The 24,756-nt window shown below is 39.9% G+C and overlaps 2 protein-coding genes across 4 annotated transcripts in view; both read left to right on the top strand.

Annotated features, from left to right (window-relative positions):
• LOC118341508 (A disintegrin and metalloproteinase with thrombospondin motifs 8-like) overlaps positions 1-4,250 on the top strand; it is a 19,390-nt gene extending 15,140 nt beyond the window's left edge. Inside the window, exons 7-9 of the mRNA XM_035679770.1 lie at positions 148-320; positions 838-1,013; positions 1,785-4,250. Of these exons, the coding sequence (XP_035535663.1) occupies positions 148-320; positions 838-1,013; positions 1,785-2,529 (1,094 nt within the window). The 3' untranslated portion in view covers positions 2,530-4,250. The remainder of the gene's footprint in view (positions 1-147; positions 321-837; positions 1,014-1,784) is intronic.
• Positions 4,251-5,434: 1,184 nt separating this feature from the next.
• On the top strand, positions 5,435-23,754 carry zbtb44 (zinc finger and BTB domain containing 44). 3 transcript variants are annotated; one of them, XM_035679772.1, is made up of 6 exons: positions 5,435-5,761; positions 8,821-9,930; positions 11,874-11,958; positions 13,179-13,330; positions 16,248-16,548; positions 19,679-23,754. In XM_035679772.1, the coding sequence occupies exons 2-6, from the start codon at positions 8,859-8,861 to the stop codon at positions 20,088-20,090; spliced, it is 2,022 nt and encodes a 673-aa protein (XP_035535665.1). In that variant the 5' UTR covers positions 5,435-5,761; positions 8,821-8,858; the 3' UTR covers positions 20,091-23,754. The 3 variants fall into 3 exon arrangements, with proteins under 3 accessions (XP_035535665.1, XP_035535664.1, XP_035535666.1); XM_035679771.1 differs by lacking the exon at positions 5,435-5,761 and adding an exon at positions 5,827-6,005; XM_035679773.1 differs by lacking the exon at positions 5,435-5,761 and adding an exon at positions 5,829-6,005 and having other exon boundaries at positions 16,248-16,331; positions 19,679-19,854.
• The last annotated feature ends 1,002 nt before the right edge of the window (positions 23,755-24,756 follow it).

Raw genomic sequence — 24,756 nt, forward strand, 5'->3', positions numbered from 1 at the left:
CTCTCTCTCTCTCTCTTCCCCCACAACTGGTCAAGGCAGATAATTTGCGAGGGATTATTATATTTATATTATAGTATAAGAGCTTCCTGTCAGCGAGTTGACCTCATTACATTGTGCACTAAGCTTTACTACAAATTTTACCTTTAGGAAAGAGCTTCAGAGAGGAGCAGTGTGAGAAATACAACAGCCCCAACTACCTGGACTACAACGGGAACATGAAACAGTGGATACCGAAGTACGCCGGTGTTTCTCCCAGAGACAGATGTAAGCTGTTCTGCAGGGCCAGGGGCAGCAGTGAATTCAAGGTGTTTGAATCCAAGGTAAAGTTTATGCATTTATGCAGCTGATACACAGCAACATGTTAGGTTCACACTACAGCTAACATGTCCCAATATTGATCTGATGTTAAATTCAGTCTGAAATAGAAAGACATAAATGACCATAAAATGACACAAAACAACCACAGAGAAACACAAATGACTACAAAAGCACGGAGACAACAATAATGAAACGCAATTATATTTATATATTAGAACGTTAGTATAAAGAATACTGGGTCAAGGAAAGCCAAACATGTAGCATTGGTAAAGATGCCTAAAATAGAGTTAAGTGAGCACTCGGTAGAAACAAGTATCATCAGAATAAAATAGTAATAATAATATAAATAGTTATCTTACTCCAAGCTCCATAAAAAGCTGATATACAGACATTCAGTTATGACTCTTTGCCAGTACCCATTGTCTTAAAATAGAATATGAGCTGATGCAGGTAAGTCTGACTGTTACGTAACACTTGCGATAAAGGAATCAACAACGTCTACTTGTTGGGTCCCTGCAGGTGATTGACGGGACAACCTGTGGCCCTGACACCACATCTGTCTGTGTCCGAGGCCAGTGTGTAAAGGCAGGCTGCGACCAGGTCATTGGATCCAACAAGAGAGTGGATAAGTGTGGAGTGTGTGGAGGAAGTGGGCTCACCTGTAGAAAGATCACAGGCTCCTACAACAAAGCAACGTAAGTCTGAAAACATCCCTCACATATGAAAAACAATAAAGTATGCATGCACATGTAGTTACAGGGAAGTTCAGAGTCAGTGAAATGTATATATATGCATTTCCTTGCACTACAGTTACAGAGCAAGTCTATAGTGTGTTTTCTGAACATGTACTGTAATGAAAAAAAGAGAACACTGCACCATCTACAAGCGCAGCTTAATTCAGGTGTTAGACTAGTCCAGAGGCATATTTAAGCCTCTTTATAATGTGAACCTTCTCTAATCTGATGGGAGCAATGAGAGTAATGAGAGTTATTTTGATGGAAATAAAAACTATGGAAAATCAGGCAAAATACTATTCTACACTGTGGCTTATTAGACCAATATTTCTCTACTGATATAGGTTAGAAAGAGCTAATAAAAGAGCTAGTCAAAGAAGGAACAAAGGAATGAACACGTATACCTGAAAAGAAACAGAACATTGTCAAAAATACACATATTCACTGAGAGTTAGATGAGCGAGCAGATCAAAACCAATCTCATGTCTGTGTGCTAACCACTATTGGATTAAGTAGTGAGCTTTACAGGTGTTAGTAGATGGATTATTTTTTTCTCTTTGTGAGTAGACGCCAGACTACTGCTTCCCCCCAACTGGGTGAGGGTACTTAACTTCTCATCTACACTCTCTCAGAAAGAGAAAAAATATGACCCAAACTGTTGAACTATTTCTTTAAAATAAGAAAACATAGTATTCCAATTATCTAAATGCAGTCCTCTGTTTTCTCTACCAGCTATGGATACAGTGACATTGTTACAATTCCTGCTGACGCTACTAACATTGACATCAAACAGCGGAGCCACAGAGGAATCAAACATGATGGGAACTACCTGGCTATAAAGAGAGAGAGTGGTGGTTACATCCTCAACGGGAACTTCTCTGTATCCACGGTGGAGCAGGACATCCCGGTGTTGGGTGCTGTGCTAAAGTACAGCGGCTCCTCCACCACGCTGGAGAGAGTCCAGAGCTTTAGGCAGCTGAAGGAGGCCATCACCATCCAACTCCTCGCCACAGCTGGGGACGCCAACCCTCCCAAGGTCAAATATACCTTTTTCATCCCTAGAGATGTGACCTTCAACAAATCCAAGGAAAAGAAGGGTTCTTCATCGTCTTTGCATATTATCCATCCATTTGGCGTGACTGACTGGGTACTGGGGGAGTGGTCTGAGTGCTCCAAGAGCTGTGGCTCCGGATGGTCCAGGAGGAACGTTGAATGCCGAGACAGCGCAGGCTTCCTCTCCAGCCAGTGCGACAAAGACCTGAAGCCAGTAGACATCAGGCCTTGTGGGGATCTGCCATGCCCCATATGGCAGATGGGACCATGGTCCGCCTGCTCACGAACTTGTGGTCAGGGGGAGCGCCGTCGCAGCATCTTCTGCATAGACTACACTGGGAAGACTGTTGAGCCAGAGAAGTGCAATCCAAGTAAAATCCCAGAGCCAGTCTCCGGAGAATGTCTCAACCAAGACTGCTTATGAGGAACATGAGTACAGCGAACTTTCCCTTTATGGTCTGACTGCACTTACCAACCATGGATGGATTACTGAATGGGCACAGGGACACAGAAGCCCAAGGGGTTTGGGGGAAGAGACACAAAATGACCACAAAAAGACACAAAGCAACAACAAAGAGACATAAAACCATCACAAAAATTAGTGTTAAAAAAGACACACAAAACAACCACAAAGAGACACAAATGACTACAAAGAGAAACAAAATGACCACAAAGAGACATAACATGACTACAAAGAAATGCTAAATTTCCACAAAGAGACATAAGATGACTTCAGAGACACAACAAAAAAGAAACTCAAAACGACCACAATCAGACACAAAATGACTGTAAAGTAAAGTAAGTGGAAAGACAACTACAAACATCTCAAAGTCGTTTTGTGTCTCTGGGCTCAAAATGTGGTTCAACTGCGTCTGTGCCCCGGAGCCCATTGTCTCATAATCCATCTATGTTACCAGCTGGTTGCATCAAGTCCCATTAAGGGCATTTGCCTGAATATTGTTTTGTCATCTTTTGTTGACATTTGACAACCACTATTGAGAATTGAAACAATGGAAATCTACCTCAGGATGTACATGTGATGCCATGTATAGATGCTAGATGAAGGTGCTGTGTGTGTTTTCTCCTGAAAGAGAAGTTTTCTAGTCCCACTTTGAATTGAAACTAACTTTTTGACTGAAGTCTAATATAATCTATTTCAGTATGTCTTTTTTAGTTAGCTGTCACTTAAATTGGGGCTAGAGCAATGGCATGAAACCTGCTGTCAAACACCAGCACAGTGTAAATATACCTCCAGTTGTCTTCCACAGAACTCAAACCCCTACAAAGTTTTGATCGAGCCATTTACCTATTATTGGTGTAGGTATATACGATTGATGCATTGGGATTTTAAGTCTCTGGGAAATGCGCTCCTGTTTGATTGCTTCTCTTTTCTACACACATACAAAAATGTGACTTGTGTTGTGATGATGTCACGTTTTTATCCTGAAACATAGCATGGTTGAACTATGGGGAAACCATTGAGTGACTTTAAATCTGATATTAACTTGTACTAGTTAGAGCCTACATCAGAACAGATTGTTTCAATGCCAAACTAGATGCGTAGAATTGGTAGAAATCTGAGTTTACACGGTATGTAAAAAGAATTAGCCTAGATAATGACTGGCCAGTCATGACCGAAAAAACACATGACAGAGACTTTCCCTCTGCCCTGTAGTTTAGTTTTATCCTTTTCCCAGGTGCATTATAAAGCCGTTGAGAGGAACAGTGGTACAAACAATCTGCAATGCAACAAATGTTTCCTCGGAGGTGTTATTACTAAGTTAAGTGATAAGCATACTATCTATCATGTATATGAAAAATAACATTAATTTTATTCATTTCCAGACTTTTATTTGTTAATGCATCATATGCAAACACTCACAGTTGTTTTCATTTTTTTTGTATGTATATTTGATTTCTTCATTCCTGTTGTTAATTTACAGTATGTTATAAAACAAAAGAGATGAAGCATTAGGCCTATATCCCTTCAGTGAAGGACCATACTATTTTATTATAACAGCTTCCTTTTTAAGCTATTTATTTTTGTAAAGTTTTTACCTTGGACATGTAATTAACATGGCAGATGCTGCTGTCTTTGAGATTTTTGTCTATAAAAATGGTCAAATAAACACATTTATGTCAGTACATGACTCTCTTTTATTTCAACTTGAGAACAAAAAGGAAACTTTGCGCAACATTTCTCCAAATGTCTTTCATCTGCTCTGTTGTGCACAAAGGCTTCATTAAGGACTTTTGTGTCCAGACCGGTGGGTGCATATCAACAATTGTGCCAATATCAGGAGGAGCCATAATGACCCATAAATTCCAAACAAGTGTTCAAGTTTTCTATGTTTTCCAGAGCACTCTTTTAGACTATTGTGGGCCACTGAAACCCACCAATGAATGCCAGACTAATGGAATTCTTGTAGGTGGCTAGGCAGCATTTAAAAGCAGGGTGAGGCCGATTTCATTGCTGGTTTTACAAACTGAAAACCCTTAAGATATTCAGTAAAATCCTCCCACATTGGAATAACTCAGCTCAGACATCTGAAATAAAGACAGCCATATAAAAACATACTCAGTAGCTGTGGGTTTGGAGGAACCTCCATTTAACAGACAACAGTGACTTTACAATATCCTATTTTTAATGCAAGTCTTATTCAATTCACAGCTGACTGAGCTGATGTGAAAATCATAATGGGTTAGAAATACAATACCAACAGGCCCATAATATCTATCTATCTATCTATCTATATATATATATATATATATATATACATAAGGTTTTCTCTAATTATTGACAACATTTTAATGTATTTATAAAATACAACAAATCATATTTTGTCAGGGACAGAAATCTATTTCCATTACTCTCTCTGTTGTTTTTACAGTCTGTCGAATTTGAGCTGGGGGAAGTCTTTCTGTGTCTGACATTAACAAATATAAAATAGGAACTAAAAAATAGGGAACACGGTCATGTGAAGAATTGTTTGTTTTTTTCCAGCAAAAAGTAAAAGTATTGTTGACACTCGAAAACATATAAAACATTAAAATGATTAATAAAAATAAATAAAGAAAAAAAAGGGATGTGGGGCAGTATGAACACATTGTATGTCCTCATGTCCTCTAAATACATAAGAAACATAAGTATAATATACTACTATACTTTAATATGAAGAAAATCAATATATTTACAGCACATAAAACATTTGTGCATGTTATGATTATATTAACAGTTAACAGAAGGCCACATAAGCTGTTTGTAAATAAATATAAACAGTGGGAATTCCTGAGCAGTGTGTTGTTGCTAGATGTGAGACTTCCTGCTTCTTACAGTACAGTACCGTGAGAGATGCGCGTTGCATTGTGGGGATACAAATACAGCGCAGAAAGGACAGCGGGGAGCACAAAGGAGTGAAAACAGCACCTCGAAAACTTTTAACTTCAGCCTGTTGTGATGTGAATTCATGTGAGCGTTAATTAAACTGTGAGTTTAGGCGGCTGGCAGGCTGACAACTGCCTGAGAAGCGCGGGGAATGTGAGTGAGCGGAGGGAAGCGGCAGGGCGCACCGCTGTCTCCGACTATCGCTGCTTTTTGTCAGCTGAGCTGTTCGCATCCCGAGGCCCAGCCGTTCTCGCGGGCCTCATCCCAGAAGGTAAATCCCCTTCGCACAGTCTGTCTGATAACAATAACCCCGCTGTGAACACTTGAGTTCGGCTACATTGTTGTTGACGCGTTGGTGAAGGCAGAGGAACCGACTAATCGTACGACGCTGTGTCAGCTAGCGCTAGCTTGGTGGCTAACGACGGTTAGCTAATGTACGTCAACCGCGTCGACGTATCCAGAGTTATCCACGGTCAAACCGGAAATGAAGCTTATTCGGCTTCAAAATAAATGGGGTAAATTGAATTCTTTATTTTCGCTACTTCATAAAAAGTGTGTCATGTGTATTTTAATGTTTGAATGTATGTATCGGTACATTGGAAAAGGAAAATATAGTTGTAGTACAAGAACAGAACTTTTTTATGAATAGAGTAACACGGGTCAGTCTGTAAGTGATGAATGATAGTTTCTTAAACGTTCTTGCTTTAACTTTAAATACCACCCAAATTGTTGGTAATAATGACCTAAATGATCTAAATATGAATAGTCAATGAAAGGAGTAGATATTCCAATAACATACTTTCATGCACTACAGTGTTTGAGCACGACTCAATTCGTTTTAAATAAAACTCCAAGCTAAAAAGCATTTCAGTATGGTCACTTGTCTTTTATTTTGACAGGAAATCGGATCTACTTCTCATCTCCTGGTTGATTTGGCGAGATGGCTTGACACTGTTAGCTGTGTTGTTGTTGCAAACATGTTTGTTCAACATCTTGCTCACTTGATACTTAGCCCGCACGCCGTACATACATACAGCCTCTGTGCGTTGTGGGTGCATGTTAACTACCAGCCCTCTGTAATGTGTTTCAGCCCAGCGCTTGTGGTCTCTTGTGTGATGTAAACACAGTAAAAGTACCAGATTGAAGACTACGCCTCCTCTGCCCTATCGCCATCATCATTTTACTGCCAAATTTGAGTAGTTTTCCTACTGTTGTTGCTGACTCTTAGTTACAAAGTCACTGGTTAATCAGCTGGTCTACTATTATATAGAATGGTAATAACTGATCAAAACAAATGGTCCAGTGATGTCTTCAAATGGCTTATATGACCCAAAGAAGAAAACAAAATGTGTAAAATATGTATAATGAAGTGAAACAGAAACAATCAGCAAATCCTCACATATCATTTTTCTTGATGAACAGCTTGTTATTGTATGATTTTTGCCCATATGCCAATATTTTCCAACAATTTTTTTTGTCCATTCCAGATGCAGAGACCAAGTATCTCCTGTAGTGGGAAACATTAGTATACCTACTCTTATCATGATGGTCCAAAGGCAGATGCAGACATAAGATGCAATGCTTTTCAGAATTCACTGGGCAAAATAAGAAAAATACTGCTTTCAGGTTTATTTCACCGGTGCCTATTTCTATTTGTTCTACACAAAATTGTCGTAATGATCGGGATGACAGCTCTTAGGATGGGCGGTAAGGGAATGCGATTTGGCTCCTCCAAGCGTGACCGACTCTGAGCAGTCGTTGCAATAGCAGCATCCATTTCAGACACTCAAAAAGCCTCCACACTGCAGGCATTCTCGCGTCAAAGTGTGCATAATTAAAGTATGATCTTATCGACCTGTCATTTCAGCAGGGAGGTTAATTTCGGGCTGATACAGTATTTCATATTAAAGCCTTTACCGGCTGATACTGGTGACGTGTTGATACTGAAAAAAAAGACAATGCAAAGTATATTTGTTTTTACTTAGAGCTGCAACAGTTGATTAAAAGATTAGTTGTCAGCTATTAAATTAATCAACTATTTTGTTAATCAGTTAATCATTTTCAGTCGTTCTGATTTCAGCTTTAAAATGTGAATATTTTCTGCTTTCTTTGTTCCTCTTTGACAATACACTGAATATTTTTGGGTTGTGGACAAAACATAAATTTGAGGACGTCACCTCAGGCTTTGGGAAACACTGATCAACATGTTTCACAATTTTCTGACATTTGATGGACCAAACCGCTAACTGAATAATCGAGAAAATGATTGACGGATTAATTGATAATGAAAATAATTGTTGCAGCTCAAAAAAGTTTGACATTTTTGTAGAATAATTGTATATATCCTTTCTTAAAGACAAATGCCAGAGGGTACATTAGTATAATTTTTTAAACATCAGACCAGATTTAATTTGCATGCATCACTTCTCCTTCAAGTTCATGTACTCTGCATGAACATTCCTTTTTGTCAGGAACAACTGAATAGAGATCATGTAGCTAAATAGTTCTCCTACAGGAGATATGTTAGCCTTGAGAGAACCCTATGGTGGAACTAAAGCTCTTTACTTGTAACCCTGTTTGCTGGTGCAGCCTAGCCACTCTCCTGTTGCACCTCCACAGCCCAGGTCTATAATTCACTTTGCCTTTACTGGGCCAACATAGCCCAAGAGTATTTTCCTTTGGTCTGTGTGTGTGTAAAGGGGAGTGCGCTCTCCCTGCGAGAGCCCCTTTACTTGAGCTTTTGTTTGATGGAAAATCTCATGCCTCAGAGAATCCACATGTCTCGCAGACAGCTGCTGAGCATCCTGTAGTGCACTGGCCTCCACATGGGTCTGGCTCGCATCGCTGCGCATCTGCTTTGATTGTTGTTACGTAACTTGGCATTTTGTCCTCTGTGCTCCTTACCCTGCTTTCACCCCCCCTTGCCTTGCCTTCCTCTCACAGAGCACCTTAGTATTTCTCTACCTACACCCACTGCTTTCCACAGTGCACATGCCTCTTTTCATCCAGTCTTGCAGAGTGATATTTGACATCTCATTCTGTCTTTGCGCTTCTTGATTTCCAATGGAGTGGTTCAGTGAGAGTCCACTGTGACATTTGTTATTTCACACCTGATTCTTTATCTGCTAGGCCTGGATTTTGTTTAGTTAGGTAATCATTAGACACATTGACATTGCTATATACAAACTATAATGGTGTAAAGAACTTGACACAAAAGAATAACAAAGTGTAGAAAAATATTTTTGTTAACATTGATCTACTTTCATACAGCTCATGTGGTTTAGCTTTGTGGAAACTGAAGGGTTTTGTTTTTTCTCTATCTCTCTGCAGGAGGCATTTCCTGTACACAGTCAGAAACTGACTCCAACATGGGGGTCAAAACCTTCACCCACAGCTCGACCTCCCACAGCCAGGAGATGCTGGAGAAGCTCAACGCTTTACGCAACGAGGGTCACTTATGTGATGTCACCATCCGGGTCCAAGACAAGCTCTTCCTGGCCCACAAAGTGGTCCTGGCCTGCTGCAGTGAATTCTTCCGCTCCAAACTGGTGGGCCGGTCTGAGGAGGAGGACAAGTTTGTGTTGGACCTTCACCATGTGACCGTCAGTGGCTTCGCTCCTCTGTTGGAATATGCCTACACGTCTACCCTGTCCATTAGCACGGAGAATATCATCGACGTTCTGGCAGCTGCAAGTTACATGCAGATGTTTGCTGTGGCCAGCACGTGTTCGGAGTTCATGAAGTCCAGTATTCTGTGGAGCCCAGGTAACAGCAACAACAACAACAACAACAACTTGACAGGAGATAAACCGCACGAATCAGCACCAGAGAGCGCCTCATCAAACTGTGCCCTGACGCCACTGGACGGCAGCGTGTCACCTGTGTCGTCTGACTGCAGCGTGATGGAGAGAAATGTTCCTATATGCCGCGAATCGCGACGAAAACGTAAAAGCTTTGTGACAATGGCATCACCCGAGAGTCCGCTCAAATGCACTACACAGATGGTCACCACCTCCCCTCAGATCCCCAACCCATCCCCTTCATTCTCAGACAGCACAGCCCAACCTGTGGAGTCTTCTCTGGCCTTCCCATGGACATTCCCGTTCGGTATCGACCGGAGGTTCCATTCAGACAAATCAAAGCTCCCGGAGAGCCCTCGTTGTTTAGAGCAGGGCACCCCAGGGACCTCAGAGGTTGTAGTCGGCCGGCGGCTCAGTGACTTCCTAACGTGTGAGAGCTCCAAGGTGGTCTCTTCACCAGTGCCGGCAGAGGAGGAAGATGTGAGAGTGAAGGTGGAGCGTCTCAGTGACGAGGAGGTCCAAGAAGCATCGTCGCAGCCAGTCAGTGCCTCCCAGAGCTCGCTGAGTGACCAACAGACAGTGCCAGGGAGTGAGCAGGTCCAGGAGGAGCTCCTCATCAGTCCACAGTCCTCTTCTATAGGTGCTGCTATTCTCCTTACCTAACAGCATTTCAAATTGTCCACTCACTAAACAGAACCATGATTGTTGAATAATTACTTAGCAACAGTAACAAGGCAGAGCAGATCTGTCAGTCTTTGGACTCCACATGTTGAAGCAGTGTGAAACTGTCTAGTGTTTTTCACTTTAACATTTGTGTAAATCTATTTTTGCCGCAGCGATAAACACTCCTATTGCTTTATTATTGCTTTGGCACACTTCACATCTCATGATGATTGAAGTGTATCCACAGACAAACCCTACTTCAGTTGAACAGTGTCAGCATACACTTTGATACTAATGCTTGTCCATTTACGCTGTAACTAACCGGGAAACCTTAAGGCTCCCATACAGTGTATCCAAATGTCCAGCTCTCATCCTTTGCCATTCAGATGGCATCGACACTACATGAGCTTCACTAACTTGGCTAACAGGGCTTCGCTGACTAACATGCAACAACTGGTGCACTGCCAAAACTAGAATTTCTGATCGACAGTAAGTTTTGACAGTAAATGTTTGGGTCACGGGCTGTACCAGACCACGGAGGGAGCATACCAAACCAGTACTGTACAGAATGGTATGGGATGAATACACTTACTGTGTTACCTAAATTTGTGGGGTTAAAGGTTACATTAGAAAAATACGTGTTCATGATTGACATCCTCTGCATTGGAACCAATATGCTCCTATATCAGATTGTAGAGTAACAATAGCAGCTTTGTCCTGCTCTTTACTCGTTTTGGGGAAGTTTGAATTCCATCAACTCCACATTGATTGTGTCAGATAGTGTTATGTTTGCCAGACTTAATGGTTATTCCTCATTCTCGAATCTGTTTCTGCTGTTAAAGATTCAGTGTAAACACTCTGTCACTTGTCCAAGTATGTTTTAAACCATCCCAGGCTTGTGTTAGAATAAATAACATTAATCATTTTGTTATAAATAATACTAGGCAGACATTAGCACAAGCCACGAGACAAAATAAAATATATGGTAAAATATGCGTAGCTAGTAGACTTGCTTCACTCACTAGCCAAAAAACAATGATAATCTGTTGAGTGGCTGACTACAGTTAGACCATTTACTAGCCATTTGGCCCGACACACAAGTTACCTCTGCACTCTGTAACTAGGGCTGCTCAGTTTTACCATGCGAGGCAAGAACAATGCTGTTTCTGTACTTCCATGTCTTCAGCAAGGACTAGTGGGGATGCGGACTCTGCATGGGACATTTAGCCTCAGCCTTAGTCTTTTACCTTAAAGATTGCAAGCACAACAGAAAAATCAGCCACCTTGGGGTTGTAGTGTTAGTATTAGCTAGCTAGCTACAGCTGATAAAACCTGCTAGCAACTGCTCACTTCAGAAGACAAATTCACAGTAGTTGTTTACATCTGCCACTGTTATTGGAAACTGCATAGTGTTGCACAAGACCATAAAGGGTAGTGGCGGGACTTATGCACGCGTGATTTGTACTTCATTATTAATCAGTAAGTACATGGATATATTGGCTTAAAGATACAGTTAACTCACATATTGGCACTTCAGTGTAGTAGTGTATGTTTCACTGTAATGATAGAGGCTGTGTCCTGACCCAGTTAACTCTGTCGCTTTGTGACCACAACAATCAGAGCTGCCTACCCACCCACCTACCTACAAGAGTTTTATTTGTTTTAGTCTCAGTGGAAAGTTTAATTGTCCGATGGCCCAAAAAGAAAATGGAAACACTCGTCATTTTTTCCTAAACTGCTGAATAGCACAGTGAATTGGAATCCAGCAGCATCAGCCCTTAAATATGGGATTAGCCCTCAAAGACCTACAGTATATTAGTCTAACCCCATCCAAGATGGCATGCTCTAGACCTTATTAAGTAGTCAGAAATTCAATAGACAGCTACCATGTGAGTAATTCTTTTTCTTCCCCTCTTCCAGGGTCTATGGATGAGGGAGTGTCTGAGGGTTTGCCGTCAATGCAGAGCACCTCTAACACTGGAGGACATGCAGAAGATGATGAAAGGTATCATGATTTGTTACAACTTGCAGCAAGGCAAGTCATAAGTGGTAAAGAATATATAGACATAAACCTCACAACCGAGTGTCTCAGCCTCACCTGTTTAGATAATAAATTTAGACGTCATGTTGAAATGTCAAAGACATGATGCACTGTAATATGAAGAACTGTAAAAGCCTGGAGCCATAAACATGCGTGATAAATTTTATGTGCAAGCAAACGTGGTGTCTGGAAATCTATGATCGTCAAACACCAAACAGTCTGACCCATATCACTATCATCACTAACAACTCAGCGTTAGACAAAATGCTCTGAAACAACATTTGCCTTAATTAAACCATTTGCTTTACATAGTTCATAGCTTTTTTTACACTCACAAAATGTTTTATTTTATTTTGTCTGAGAGTTGTTTTGTTGACATGTCAACATAGATGTTTTTATGAATTCTTATAGGGAAAAGGTTCATTTTCAATGTAACTAAGAGCCATTGGCTGTATATATAATAGACAGAGCTTCCAGGTCTGAAAAGTGAAGCTAATGCGAAGTGTCTTAAACCTGCATTCTTTGTAAACCCAGCAGGGTAAGCTCTATTGGCTGCAATAACACAGTGATCCCATTCACTTTAATGGAGAATGTGCCGACTGGACACTTGATTTATGAGCTCAGTAAACAGTTCTTTCCTTATGAGTTTATGATCTCAGTCGCTAGTTTTACATCTTCTTCCATACAGCATGATGTTCTTTAGGTAAGCTGGAGTTGGTGGTTCCATTTAGGGTCAAAATTAGACATAAAGCAGGGTATGCCTTTAGGGGCGGGCGCTACCTTTGTGATTGACAGGTTCAGTCCCAGTGAGTCGGCGTCCAGCTCAACGCCACCAAACTTCAGATTCAAACTGTCAAACCGTGGCAGTGCCTTGATCAGATATGGATCAAGATTCTGTTACTGCGTTGACTGTTTCTCACTTAAAACTGTTTCAGAAACATATTTTTCTGTACTGTTTAGCCGTTATACAAAACCGTGTGTGACCAGGCGAGCCACCATTGTTTCCTGCTAATCAACTCACAGTACTTCACGTTCTGCTTGCTCATGCTGGCATCATCTAACTGTCATGGTGGCGGCCAAAACGGCGAACTGGAGGCTCCACAAACCAATGGATGACATCACGATAGGTTTACACTTTATAAGAGCACATGCAAGCTTTGATGTTTCTCATCTTTGTGTTTCAGATTAGAAGGTATTCAGTACCCATACCACCTCTATATCAGCCCCTCAGCCAGGCCTGGCACCAATGGCCCCGACAGGCCCTTCCAATGTCCAACCTGCGGAGTCAGATTCACGCGCATTCAAAACCTGAAGCAGCATATGCTCATACACTCCGGTACGTGAAATGGGGGAAAATAAACGTGAACTTCAGATTGAATAAAGCTTTACGTATTGAGCTTTGGAATGTCAATGTAATTAAGTTTTTTTTTTTTACACTGATTGAGAGAACAGACTAAAATGTCAAAGAGGTTGATCTTTTTGGTCTGTCAGACAGGTATAATACAAGTTCTGAGAACAACTGGCAAAGTGGGAGTGCTCTTGGCATTACATCCCAATAATATTATTGGACTTATTAGTTAGAAAAATAGTTTAGAAAGCATGATGTTTTGGATGTTCTGTCCTCGCTTATTTTTAGATCATGTAGAAATTGTACAATTACCATGTTGGCGTTCTTTACTCCTATTACAACACTTGGATTTAATCTTGCATTTAACATGTTTAGTGACATCAGACACTGAGTGAGTTTGTGAAACAATGGCAAGTAGATTTTGTAGCTGAGCAAATATCCTGGGATTGAAAGGGCACAAAATCAAAACCTTTTTGATATATAGTTTGCTTTGCTTTTATTGGCCATTTTGTTCATAGTTGGTGTATTGTTATTCCTCTGAAAAAGTGTTCCAAAATATAAAAGTACACTTACAATGCACTTACAGTTTAAGTTTGACAGAAGTAGTATTTTAGTCATTTAAAACATCTACAACATATCAGATTTTGTCACTTCTGTGTCAAAGGCTTCTTTCTATACTCTATATTTTAAACCTCAACAATTATATAGGCAGGCAAGGCTTGAATGTCTAATTGAAGAAATATGAAAAAATTACTAAGAGTATGGACAACGCAGAAGCAACCTTTATGTGGAATCAGTTGGGATCCATTCTTTAAGTTATCAATGTGGTGGCTATTGGCTCAGTAGAAGGACGGCATGGAGCAGGTAAATCTACAGACTCCAGTCTTATCTGTGGAAAATAACATTAATTGTTATGATTTATTAAGATACAAACCTGGTTATACAAGGCCAGCCAGTTTGAAATGCACATCAGAGCAAAACACAAGCCATGAAACCTACATAACTCAGCAAACTTCTCAACTTGGTGTAGGAGCATCGGCCTATGGTTGGCAAATAAAATATTGCTTAACTACCACCAGTTCCCAGTAACTCTGGCGGCTTAAAAAGAAGAAGATGAAGAAGATAGACACTTTATTGATCCCCTAGGGGGAAATTGTTTTTTTATACACACGCACAGCGCAAAGGGAGTGATGGTGCCCGCGTTACAGCCCCATGAGCAGGTTTCATGGTTAGATTGCCTTGCTCAAGGGCACCTGGCAGTGAACAGGAGTGAAACTGGCACCTCTCAGCTACGCAGTCCATCACTTGGGGTCTGTGGGCTTGAACCGGCGACCTCAGGTTCCCAAGCCAAGTCCCTATACACTGAGCTACTGCCGCCCCTTAATTAGTCTGGTATGGATTGTGGAACCACTATTTTTCTTAGACTTGGCTATTTGCCCAAACTCTGTAACCACACAAAAAGAAAGGTCAGAGAGAACATCCAGATGGATAGGTAGATCAATGGATATACAATTAGGCCTACATAACAAAATGTGGGAAACGTGTAAGTATATATGGGTAGTTTGTATGTGTATATTTCCTTTAAATGGCAGTGAAATTACTAGAAGTGGAGTGCCAATCATATCATTCATAAAAAAAATAGTCACATTTACTGAGAAATGAATATCTTTCCTCTGCTGTGTAAAATGATGGGAGAGTTCAGAGTTGTTTCTTTGTGAAAAACTAAGTAAAGCACGAGTCAGTGTGATTCACTCAACATGACTGTGATTGGCTGGTGCAACACTGTGAAAAGTAGTGGTGTAACAGTGCACAAAATGTGAGAAGGATTTGCCGTCTGGTCTGTTTTTGTCTTCTTTCACTAACACAGCACATTTGGGGGATGCTGTCGTAAATATTTAAGGACGTATCCACAGACATACCTTACCTAAGCTGAACAGTGTCAACATACAGTTTGACACTAATCGTTGTCCATTTTCACTGTAACTAACTGGGAAACCATGATGCTCCCATACAGTGAATCTTAATCATCATGGGAGGATCCTCCAGCACTCTCATTTGTATTTGCCATATGGATGGCAGGGACACTACATGAGCTTGGTTAACTTGGTTAAAAGGCTACGCCGACTAGCATGCTACTCGCTCTAGAATTTCTGTTCCACGTTTGCAAGTAGCAGACATAAATAGACTGTTTTGACAGTATTTGTTTGGGTCACAGGGCATACGGAACCAAGGAACTCACATACCAAACCAAACTTCCAGTACCGAAGGGTTCAGGATGAATACACGTACCGTTGCCCCCCAATGGTACGGCTACTAAATATGTAAATATGTATTTTGTCTTTCAAAAAGTAGTGTGAAATCAAAGATTGATATTCAAAGAGCTAAGACTCAAATTTTACCTAAGAGATTACATATTCACTACTTAGCTTAATGATTGCATACATTTTTTGTTTGTTCCAAGCCTCATTTAAATTTGAGATAAACAATTTAATAAGAGATTCATTAGACTTGGAGCTTAACAAATACCTGTGTATTTATTTATGTATGTATGTATGTATGTATTTTAGATTTAGTTAAAAAGTGGAATTCACCAAAAGTCTACATAGAGAGTTGTTATTATCATTAGCACAGTATCTAATGGAAATCTAAATAAAAGGTTAAATGATCTTGGGTTGCTGTACTTTCCTATAGCTTAGTGATGAATTGATGGCTTTTTGTTCGGGGCATTCTGGGAAACTGTGATTTGGAAAACAGTTACGGCTGACTCTGTGGTAAGATGTAGTCATTAAACCCCCCCCCCTCAGCTCAGCTCAGCTCAGCTCAGCTCAGCTCAGCCACACTCCGATAGTAACACTTGATGCTGATGTACAGATCGGCTGAACTTTATTTTTTCTTCCTCCCTCAGGCATTAAGCCTTTCCAGTGTGACCGCTGTGGGAAAAAGTTCACACGGGCCTACTCCCTAAAGATGCATCGGCTGAAGCACGAAGGTAAACGCTGTTTCCGGTGCCAGATTTGTAGCGCCACATTCACGTCCTTCGGTGAATATAAGCACCACATGAGGGTCTCCCGACACATAATCCGCAAGCCGCGGATTTACGAGTGCAAAACGTGCGGGGCCATGTTCACCAACTCTGGCAATTTAATTGTACACCTGAGGAGTCTGAACCATGAGGCATCCGAACTAGCAAACTACTTCCAGAGCAGGTGAGGAGTCTGGGGGCGCTGATCCCCATCATTTACTCAGATCTCACCTGGATCAGAAAATAACTTCAGTTTAGATTCTAATACCTGAGGTTCATTTGATCGTTTTTTCCTTTTATGACTACTTGTGTAGAATTGTTTTTGAGATGATTGCAATTGATTTGAATGCCCAGATCAAGTGTACCTGAAGTATTTGACTGTATTTATTGGGGAGTTTTAATTTAACTTGTTTAAAAGAATAGGAAAAGAAGAAGAATTGGAAAATGTGGTTGTTCATTTTCTTCCAAGGAGTTTAAATGAGAAGATTGATACCACTCTTTGTTCTGTGAATATGTGGCTGGAGCCAGCAGCCAGTTATCTTAGCTTAGCATTAAGACTGGAAAAAGAGCTAGCCCGTCTCTGATCAAAGGTCACAGAATATACCTACCAGATCCTCTTAAGCTCACTAATTAACAGATCATGTTTTGTTTGCCATTTCTTTACAGTTTAAACAATTAAAAAGCGTTAATTCACTCTTTACTGCGGGTTATGATGAGCAGGACTAAAAACAGGACTGTTTCCTGGCTGGGACCAATTATGCTAAGCTAAGCTAACTGGCTGTTGACTGTAGCTTCATATTTCAGTTCTTCGAGGATTTTTTAGTTATTGTTGTGGCCTAAAATGCGTGATTTCACAGCAGATATTCTGAAAAATTTCAATTTCAAATTTCAAATTCATTGAAATAAAATCGCTAGTAGTTTGGTGATGTGTGGCTCAACGTTTTGGGACTGTGGGACAATGATTGGTGAAAACTTGCGGGAAACTACAGTGAGTTGTCAAGTTTGTGGAAAAGTTGCACTGATTGTACAAAATTGCAAGGTTGCACAAAATTAACAGGGATTGGCTGAATTTGCATAAATTGTTGCGATTGCAAGACTGGGACTGATATTTCCGTTACTGACATGAGTGTGGTATCGATCATCTATCTCTCAGGAACAAAGTGAATGAACGCATTTCCCAAAATGTTGAACTATTCCTTTAACAATCATCATAAAGAGGAGATGGCAAGTCCGAGTCGGCTCTGTTTATTGACAAATGCCAGAGATGTGAGGATGAAGTGTGTTATCAAGTAGACAGAATTAAGTGAGCTAAGTTTTCTGAATACAACTGCCAGTAGTAGAACCCGACTGTACAGTGTTATAAAAGACCTTAGATAACACCAGGGTTGTTTAAATCACTCATTTTATACTCATACTCTTTGCTCATGAGAGTTACACCTTTAAAACAATAGTCATACAATAGCTGCAAAACACAACTTAAATCATTTTGTCATCTCTATTTGTTGCTATATGAATGGATTTTCCTTAACCAAATGGAGTGGGTTGTTTGTTTTTATCAGCGGCTCAGCCCACAAAGCCTCGTGAAAGTCAGAACACAGTGTCTTTATAAAGTCGAGGAGTGTTTTTATTTCCCAGACTTTTCCACTTCTTAATCAACTCAAGCCCTCACAGGTCGGCAGAACTCAAACGGGCCATTGACTCCTCAAAGGTTTTATAGTAGAAGGTCTACGCCTGAGATCATAACAGTGTGGAAAATTTTCTGGCAATCCAGTCAGACTCTTAACTCCCATCCTCAGTCTTCACATAAAAGATATGTTAACTACTCTGTATTTTTTTCTAAGTTGCTGATTTGCAGACCAGTTTGTCAGATTCGGCTGTCATCTGTGCCACAGAGGACAGTTAGACTCGTACTTAACTATTTATTCTGGATACTGAGCTCCAATTCCCACTGTTTGATAGTCTGTACATGTATGCTGCAGGACAGGGAACTCTGATAAATCTAGTTTACAATCAAGGTCACTCTGTGCACTCACATTTTACAGGGCCTCTGTCATAGGGATTGAAATAGGGTATTATCACAGGACAAGTGAGACCAAGCTAGACTGGGAATAGAGTTTAGACAGCAGTCATATTGGTGTCGACTTGCACTAATTCTTGTATATTCATGTACCTTTTTCTAGTTAGGCCTTATGCAATGCGATGCATTTGTATTCACTTCGAATTGTATAAATAAACATTTTATGTCACGATTATCCCAAAATAACTGCAGTTCACTATATTATCTCGATAATCATCAAAATATTTTTAAAACTCTTTAAAATGGCACAAAAACCTCCGGGAATCCCTTTACCTGATAAATGATATGTGATAAAAAGGAATGTTTTTATCACAATATGCAAAAATATTGTATACTCACCCTAGTATTGATATCCTCTGGTCACTAAATACAAAGTCTAAATCTGTTGGGTTTTTTTTTCTGAAGACATCATTAAGCACATAGTTCTGAAATCATAGTTTTTTTCATAGTCAGTGTTTTACCTGCAGTAAAGGGTGGTCAGTGTGCCCCCAGTTTGGAGAAGCAGACAGGAGTCCCAGCACAGCACTGTACTGCTGTGGACAGGGGCTGCAGAAAAATGACTAACCTCTAAAGAAAAAAATAAATATCTATCTATCAGTATCTATTTAAGTGTATGCTACATTAAGAATATTTTCACTGCTTTACCTTACTGTCAGATATCATTCTTCTCTGGCATTAACTAAATAACTGCACCAATCAGCTGTTTGGGTCAAATCAAATGAAATCAAACTTCATGTTTCTTAAGATTTCAAAGGTGCATTCTTGCAGCCGATCACTGGCATAATAAAGTACGTGGCAGAGTTGGGCTCATGTGTAGGAATACAGTTCTACGGTTGGTTTTAAAGAAAAAGATGTCTGACGGTGAGGTAAAGCTGTGAAAATATTCTTAATATAGTGTACACTTAAACAGATATTGATTTTTTTTATGTGGCTAAAATACATGTTTCTGCAGCCCCCATCCACAGCAGGGCATTACTCTGCTTCTGTGCCGGGACTCCTGTCTGCTTCTCCAAACTGGGGGCACATTGACCACCATTTACTGGAGGTGACACACTGACTGTGCATAAATACCTTATACAACCCCACTTCTAAATACCCGAACTATCCCTTTAACCTGAGACTGCATATTTGTGAATATAATATCTTTTAAATTGTCAAAATATACAGTTTAAATGAAAAGAATTGTGACAAAGTAGCAAATGAAAAGACATTGAAACCATTGTCTTCATCTTTGCAGTGATTTCCTCGTGCCCGACTACCTGAGCCAGGTACAGGAGGAGGAGGAGGCGCTGGGAGTCCAGTATGAGCTAGAGGAGTCCCAACATCACCCTGTCTACCCGGGCAGCACCTCCACCTCCACCACCACTGCGGCCTCGTCCTCCTCCTCAGTCCAGATGCCCGTCATCTCCCAGGTCTCCTCCTCTACACAGAATTGCGAGAATTCCTCCGGCTTCCTTTCACCCGAGCCCCTGGATCCCCTGGAAGCCCCAGCCTCCCTCAAGATGGACGCCGATGAGACGGCAGTCATGACGGAGGAGACCAAGATGGACAACAGTGTAGGAGGCAGTTCCCCAGAGGTGCTTGAAGAAGAGCAGCAGCAGCAGCAGCATGCCCAGGCCAAGGAGCTGGCTTCCATTACCATAGAGTGATTCAAGCCCTCTACTTGGCCATCATGTCTTATTTTGCAGTCATGTCATATGGGAATATCTGTTGAAACGTCGCGGAGGCTAAAAGGGACAACTTGGACACGGGCACATGTTGAAACCTCATCATGTGAAGCCGTCAAGATGCCGTGATTGAAGTTTTCTGAAGACTTCAGTTGCCTTGATGATGTTTTTCCACTCTCAACGCAGATGCACTTATTTGAGTTCATGTTTTACACCAAACCAAATCCAGCAAAGTAAATTATACTTTTTTTGTTTTTCTTTGCAGTGATAATAGAATTTTCCTAAACTGAAGCAATTTCCTTGATCAGATCATAAAATCTGAATTCAGTCCACCACCACTCCTGAATTTCAAAGTAGTATTTATTAAATGAACAGTATTTTTGAAGGTATTTTTTAGGAAGGTTGGTTTTTCCCATATGACGTGAATGCAGCACAAGCTAAAGTCCTTTCTGTCTTAGCCAATTTGAGGTCTGTTCAGTACAAGCCTTGCCCTACATTTGGAAAGTGCCTGAGAGTTACCATTTTAACAAAGCAACGTGTAGAGCAAGAAGAGGTCTTGACTTTGCCAGCAGTGACAAATCAAGTCTTTGCAAACTGAGCTAAAGAAAAAAAAAAACCCATTGTATTTCATTTGTAGTGATAATGCTAGTTTGTATGGGCTGAGACTGTGTTATTCCTTCAGTGCCGTCGCTATAGGCAAACTGTTAAATGTCAATATTATCTATATTGCAATAGCTTGTACTGTAGTTTTACTATTTGAATGCTGTGTATGTTGGTTGTTGTGAAATATGATATGTCAGGTGTGTGTATGTGCATTTCTTTTTATCTATATGAACACAGTACATTTCATTTTACATGTTTAAAACTTGAAATTATATTGACAGAGTATTCCCTTAAGACGTTTGTGCAGTATATAATATTTTTGACCGGTTACAAGTTATTTGTATTTTTATTTTTGAAGAACACTGTTGTTAAATCAAACCTCGCATCTCCAAAAAACTAAACTCTTGGAGTTTAGTAAACCTTGGATCAGCCCTGATGCATCTTTCAGGGTCAAATCCAACCAAATAAATGACAAAAATAAGACTGAAAGTTATGTAAAACAAAAATGTCAAATTTGGAGTTGTGAGGTTTTCGGTCAACTGCAGTGTTACGTTCCCAAATGGGCTTTAAGACATGGTAATGTAGCATTTACCCCAGTTGAAGTTAAGGCCTGCTTGTCAGTTTTAAAGTCAGTTTGTGTTTAAAATATTGATATCTGACATGGATTTCAAATTTTGGTCGTCATAATTTACCAACAGGTACACTGCTGATGTTCTAGGATATTGCATGAAGTGTTTCACCTAGGTACAACATGATTGTCTTTTAAGTTTTTTCCTCGTGTGACATTGTGTGTGGGTGATAAACCAAGAATTACCCAATAAGTGTGGATTAACCACCAGCATTCTGTTTTTGTTTTCTTTACCTAAGTGAAAGCAAAGGGAAAAACTACACAGAGAAAGTTTCCCTGACCTGACTACAATGTAAGATATGACTGTGTGTCTGCAGCCTGGAAAGCAGAAAGTGATGCAAAGATTATGGTGGCTATCTGTGATGGCCAGTTTTCAGTCAGAACAGATTACAAGGCTGTTGTTGGTGATAATATTACTTTAGAAGCAACAGGAACATGCTAATGTGTGAATGCAAATACTGTGAGATAAATCATTATAAATGATATCTTAAATATATTTCGTTAAGAGCGTATCCTTCACTTTAAACTGATAACACAGTTCAGCAGTTGATGTTACTAATTTCATTTACTGTTTTAAATGTTGATTTTGGGTCAAACCTCCAGCTCCTGTTACCTGCGTTGTGCCAACATGGTTGTAATTGTGTCCTCAGACATTGTTGTGCCTGTATTTTAAGAAGATAATGATACCCATGGTAATAATCCATGAGTTGAATGCTACTGACTGTGACTGGGTATCTTGGTTCAGTTTTTATTTTCTGTTGCCCCCTGAAAGTAGTACAAACAGCCGACATTAAGGATTATCACAGCAGGATGTAAGACCTCATATACAGGGTTGATTGTAAATGTAAAGATGAATATTGCTGCGATGAGGCCATTGAAACTCACTGAGAGCTGTCTTAATAAGAGCTTGTGTCAGCCTGTGCCATCCTATCAGACACTTTTTCAAAGTTGTGCCATTTGCCCTTTTTATCTGGGTACCAATCATGCTTTCTCCTACAGGACCAAATGTTCTCTATCTCATTGGGGATTTGCCATGGCAATCAGTAATTGCACATAATAAAAGAAAGAGATAATCATTCGAAGTGGTCCATGCTATTTAGCAAAGGGGTCCTGCTGTTTTCGCCCCTTAAAACACTGTATGATGTTGTGCATTTAAGAGGCTAGCCTTAGTAAATGGACCTATTAACTCTAGTTGCACAATATCAAAATTTTAAAAAAGTTTTCTATTCTCCATTTGTATGTCATGCTTTTCATCTGTTCTTCGGTGTCTGTATTCAAACGACTTTTTTATAATGAAATGCTGCTGTTTGTTGAAACGCAAAGTGCCCAAAATATTTTTGTGAACCAATGGTGTGCAATAAATGGACAGGTGTTGTTTTCAAAGTTTTAATTTTGTCTTTGGAATGGTGAATTCTATAAAAAAAAAAAAAGAATGTATAATTTTGTTTTATTCAAATGTGACTGAAGGTGAATCAAATAGGCAAGGACCCCATTTGATCTGTGAAACAAGGAACAAAGCTTTGATATCAAACGACCGGTTCTATTCAGCTCCTTTCTGTTTGTTTCTAAAGTTGCATGTTCATATCGTTCTGTGAAGTGGAGAGCATGTCTTCAGTTGGCGATGCATTCTGTCAAGGCCTTATTTGTCGATGACTCTTCATCCAGCGTAGCTTTGATCTGTTGTTCAGCATGCCCTCTTCTTTTCTGTACGTTATCCCTTTTATGTGCAATGTTTTTAAAATATCTTGATTATATACAGGACATGCCTTTTCAATGTACACTTGATGTTGTATACGTTTTCCAGTCCTTATGGTTTATTTAAAAGTTGGAAAATACAAGAAAAAAACATGGTAGCTCTTCATAATGGCATATACAGTATATTTTTGGTGACTTTTGTATTATGGTTGCTGTTTCATGGCATCTTTGGATATTCTTGTTAAATGTGAATAGAACAGCTTAGTTTGGGAGTATGGGGGCCCTTGGTAGTCTTCACTTTGTGACTGTCTGCAGTGTGTGTATATATATATATATATATAAATATACAGTATATACACTCATACTATGTTGCATATTCTTTATACTGTAGGCTACTTGATTACAACCTGCTTTGAGACAGATGTTGTATTTTGTGTCTTTGATACTGTATTTAAACTGTAGTTTGGAGAAACTGTACAAAAACATCCCAGATAGTAAAACAACCTGCACATTGTATAGGGAGAACTGACGTTTGTGGTGTTGAGTGTTTTAACTGGATCATATTCCACAGTTGGCTGTTAAAAACTGACAAGACCACTCTGTATTTTAGAGTTTATGGTTGTTCTGAATCTTTGCTAGTGTTCTGGCTTTGCAGTCCTGTTATTAAAAAAAGTTGTTTTTGTAAAAGTATGAAGTGTAAATAAAAAAAAACTAAGTCAGAATAAGTATAAAACTTGTCTGAAGTTGTTTTTCTCACTGTATTATGAGTTTGCTTAATTTAAAGCTGCAAAAGCTCAATTTTATCCAAATAACGTAACGTCATACTTGCTTTCACTATATCCTGAAAGTCGTACATGAGACGGATAATCTGTGAAAAAATCGTGTTCCTCTGGCTCGTTCTAGCGCTCCTATTGGCATTTGCAAGAATCTATGGGTCCTGGATGAAAACAACCAATCAGAGCAGAGAAAGATTTAAAGACCCTTTGGGTTGGAGGCTTGAAAATAGTTAACTGTTGTCTCGTGAACACCAACCTGATTAATCTGGGTGTTCATGACTCTAAAAGGTTGACAACCACTGCTCTACATCATCATAAAGCAAAGGCTGTGTTGTTGTATTAGTGGTCCGCCACTGATTACGCTCCTATAAGGATCAGAATTGATCCAGAAGATCCAGAAAGTGATTTCTTTTTTATTCTACACAATCTTCTTCCTCATCAAAACCTGGTGCCTACATTACCCAAAATGTAACTTGACTGCTGGCAGTTTGGTCAGAAACTTTAGGGGGTGCTATGCTAGCAGTGGCTAATGTAGCCTCAAGCAGAGATAAGGACAATTACAGAACTCTAGTAAGACCCACAGATTTGTTTAATTTTCAGACACGTAGTCAACTGGTGCTGACTAGGGATGTAACGATGCACTCAACTCACGATTCGATACGGTTCACGATTTTTTGTTCACGATACGATTTTCTCACCCGATTTTTTTTTTTTAAATCCCAAATGAGCTACAGACAAATTATGACCAAATAAAATGATCTTTTGTTCGTAGGAAAAAAATCTTAGAGGCTTGCCTTTCTTTACAGAAACCTCTGTAAAAAAATTCGCTCCGGAGATGGCGTAAACGTTATGTTGCTTCTCACTGTGGGGTGGCTAAATATGTGTTGCTCGTGTTGCCAAGTAATGTTAGGCAGTCTCTTGCACTATAATTTACATGCTGTTTTTA

This window comes from Morone saxatilis, unplaced genomic scaffold (assembly GCF_004916995.1).
Source record: "Morone saxatilis isolate NCDOM2014 unplaced genomic scaffold, NCSU_SB_2.0 Contig8, whole genome shotgun sequence".
In the NCBI taxonomy this organism is placed as follows: Eukaryota; Metazoa; Chordata; class Actinopteri; family Moronidae; genus Morone; species Morone saxatilis.